We start from the raw sequence: 2500 nt of genomic DNA on the forward strand, positions 1-2500 counted from the left end.
AACAACGGGTCCACTCAAGCCCCGCTGGTCGAACACATTCTCACACACACACACACACACACACACACACACACACACACACACACACACACACACACAGACTAACACACAGACCCATGCAGATACCAACCCAATTACTGCGTAGTTCTAAACCATCCACAAGACAGCAATATCCTGTTCGGCTGGTTCAAACACGGCAACAGCTCCCGAAACACACACACACACACACACACACTCTGTGTCTCTCTCTCTCTCTTACACACACACTCCCTCTCTCTCACGTTCACATACACACACACACACACACACACACACACACACACACACACACACACACACTCTCTCCTTCTCTCTCTCTCTCTGTCTCTCTCTTTCACACACACACACACACACTCTCTCTCTCTCCCCCCCCCTCTCTCTCTGTCTCTCTCTTTCACACACACATTGTGTTGCAGTTTAAATATCAGAGGAGGATTGTGAGTTTATGAGTGTTTTGGCTGCTGGGCAGGAACCCTGTAGCAGGGCTAGTTGAGGCAGGGGTAGACCAGGCAGGGCCAAAGGCCTGGGGGCACTCATGAATAAGAGCTATTCTTACAGTACGCCATTTAATAGGTCTGTTGTAGAGTATAAATAACATTTAGACTGTGGTCCAGCACACACACACACTCTCACACACACCCATACGTACATACACACATGGAAATGTGTGTTTGTGTACTTTCTCGCTCTTACACACACAAACAATGGCTCTTTATCCATCTGTCTTTCTCTTTCATACACACACTCTTTCATACACACACACACACACACACACACACATACATGCACATTAACATACACACACACACACACACACACACACACACATATGCACAGAATAATGCTGGTTTTGTAAGGCTCCGTTAGCACTCGATGCTAACATCTGTTTGCCATTAGCCCTTGTGTGTGTGGAGTGACTGCAAGGTCAGAGAGAAAAATCATAATAGATTTGTACCCGCCGAACATATCCCCTTAGTGCTGTGATAGACAGAAGCAAGTGCAGTGTGTGTGTGGACATATATGTATGTGTGTGTGTGTGTGTGTGTGTGTGTGTGTGTGTATGGACATGTGTGTGATTGATTTTGATTTGCTATCAGTTTGCTGCGCTGCTCATTCAGGAAAACTGATGAATGAATTCATTGTTCTGGAAGGGAGTTGACTGTTCTGAAAAGTAATGAGATCTCTCTCTTTCTTTCATCCCTCTCTCTCTCCTTCACTCTCTCACTCCCTCTCTCTCTCTCCTTCTCTCACACTCCCTCTCTCTCTCCTTCTCTCTCTTTCTCTCTCCCTCCCTCTCTCTCTCCATCACAGATTCTCTGTCATCTGGCGACGACGAAGACTACGATGAAGACTCGGACTACTCAGCAGGTAATGGCAATGGTGTGTTCTACCTTTTAATATATTCTCCTCTTTTTTTTACCACTTCATTTCATCCGTCCAGTTTAACACTAATAGCTCCTGATGGCTGGTCATTAGAGACGGCGGGGTGTCGGATTTTTACATTCTAATGAAGGCCTTCTGACGGCCGCTCTCTCAGGTTGCACTTTGTTTCGTCATACCAGTTTGAAAGAGTGTGTGTGTGTGTGAGCCCTTTGATGGTTTGTTTTTGGACAGAGTGATACTTTCCCCCTGTGGTCGTGTTCGTTTGCTACCCAGAGAACTGCACTTTTTTTTTCTTGTGATGCGTCTTGCCAGACTCGGAGACAGAGAGAGAGAAAAAGAGAGAAAGAGAAAAAAGTTGAACACTCCTTTATTAAGCCAGTAGCAAATACTTTCACATCAGTTCCCCATTAAAACTTCTTGGCCACTACTTAGCCTTGCATCCTCAGTTTAAAAGAGAGAGAGAGAGAGAGAGAGAGAGAGATAGAGAGAGAGAATGAGGATAACCCCAAAGCCTAGTTTGAACTCCGAACACTCGTCCTCCTGCCTGGCACGTGTGGAGCATCACACACACACACACACACACACACACACACACACACACACACACACACACACACACACACACACACACACACACACACACACACAGCAGTGAGGCAGTGGAGATGGAGGTCATCCCCATTACTCAGACACCATGAGATCACTGCAGTGTGTCTGAGTGCAGCGCTGCTTAGATCACTTCACACACACACACACACACACACACACACACACACACACAGAGCAGTTAGCTCAGCCCTCCGGTCTCCAGCCTCACTCCAGCCAGCACTCCATCTGGCCCTGCGTGTGTGTGTGTGTGTGTGTGTGTGTGAGTGTGTGTGTGTGGAGGGGGGGGGCAGAAAGAGGACACTTTAGAGGAGAGGTGTGGGCAGCACACAAAAACACACACATGCAAATAAGCATTTATTGAACAACTACAAGTATGGAGACTGGATGAAATAATAGTAAAAAATAGGTGAAAGTACTTAGCCAGAAGGTCAGGAGGTCAGAACTACTTTGCCATGAAGTGATGTTAGGA

The 2500-nt window shown here is 46.6% G+C and overlaps 1 protein-coding gene across 3 annotated transcripts in view; it reads left to right on the forward strand.

Annotated features, from left to right (window-relative positions):
- The window catches only part of fgfr3 (fibroblast growth factor receptor 3), a 57265-nt gene that overhangs the window by 17534 nt on the left and 37231 nt on the right, over positions 1-2500 (forward strand). For 2 of the 3 annotated variants that reach the window (XM_031580212.2, XM_031580213.2), the window contains exon 4: positions 1351-1419. In XM_031580212.2, the coding sequence (XP_031436072.1) occupies positions 1351-1419 (69 nt within the window). The remainder of the gene's footprint in view (positions 1-1350; positions 1420-2500) is intronic. The other variant, XM_031580214.2, reaches the window with a different exon arrangement.

This window comes from Clupea harengus, chromosome 14 (assembly GCF_900700415.2).
Source record: "Clupea harengus chromosome 14, Ch_v2.0.2, whole genome shotgun sequence".
Classification (NCBI taxonomy): Eukaryota; Metazoa; Chordata; class Actinopteri; order Clupeiformes; family Clupeidae; genus Clupea; species Clupea harengus.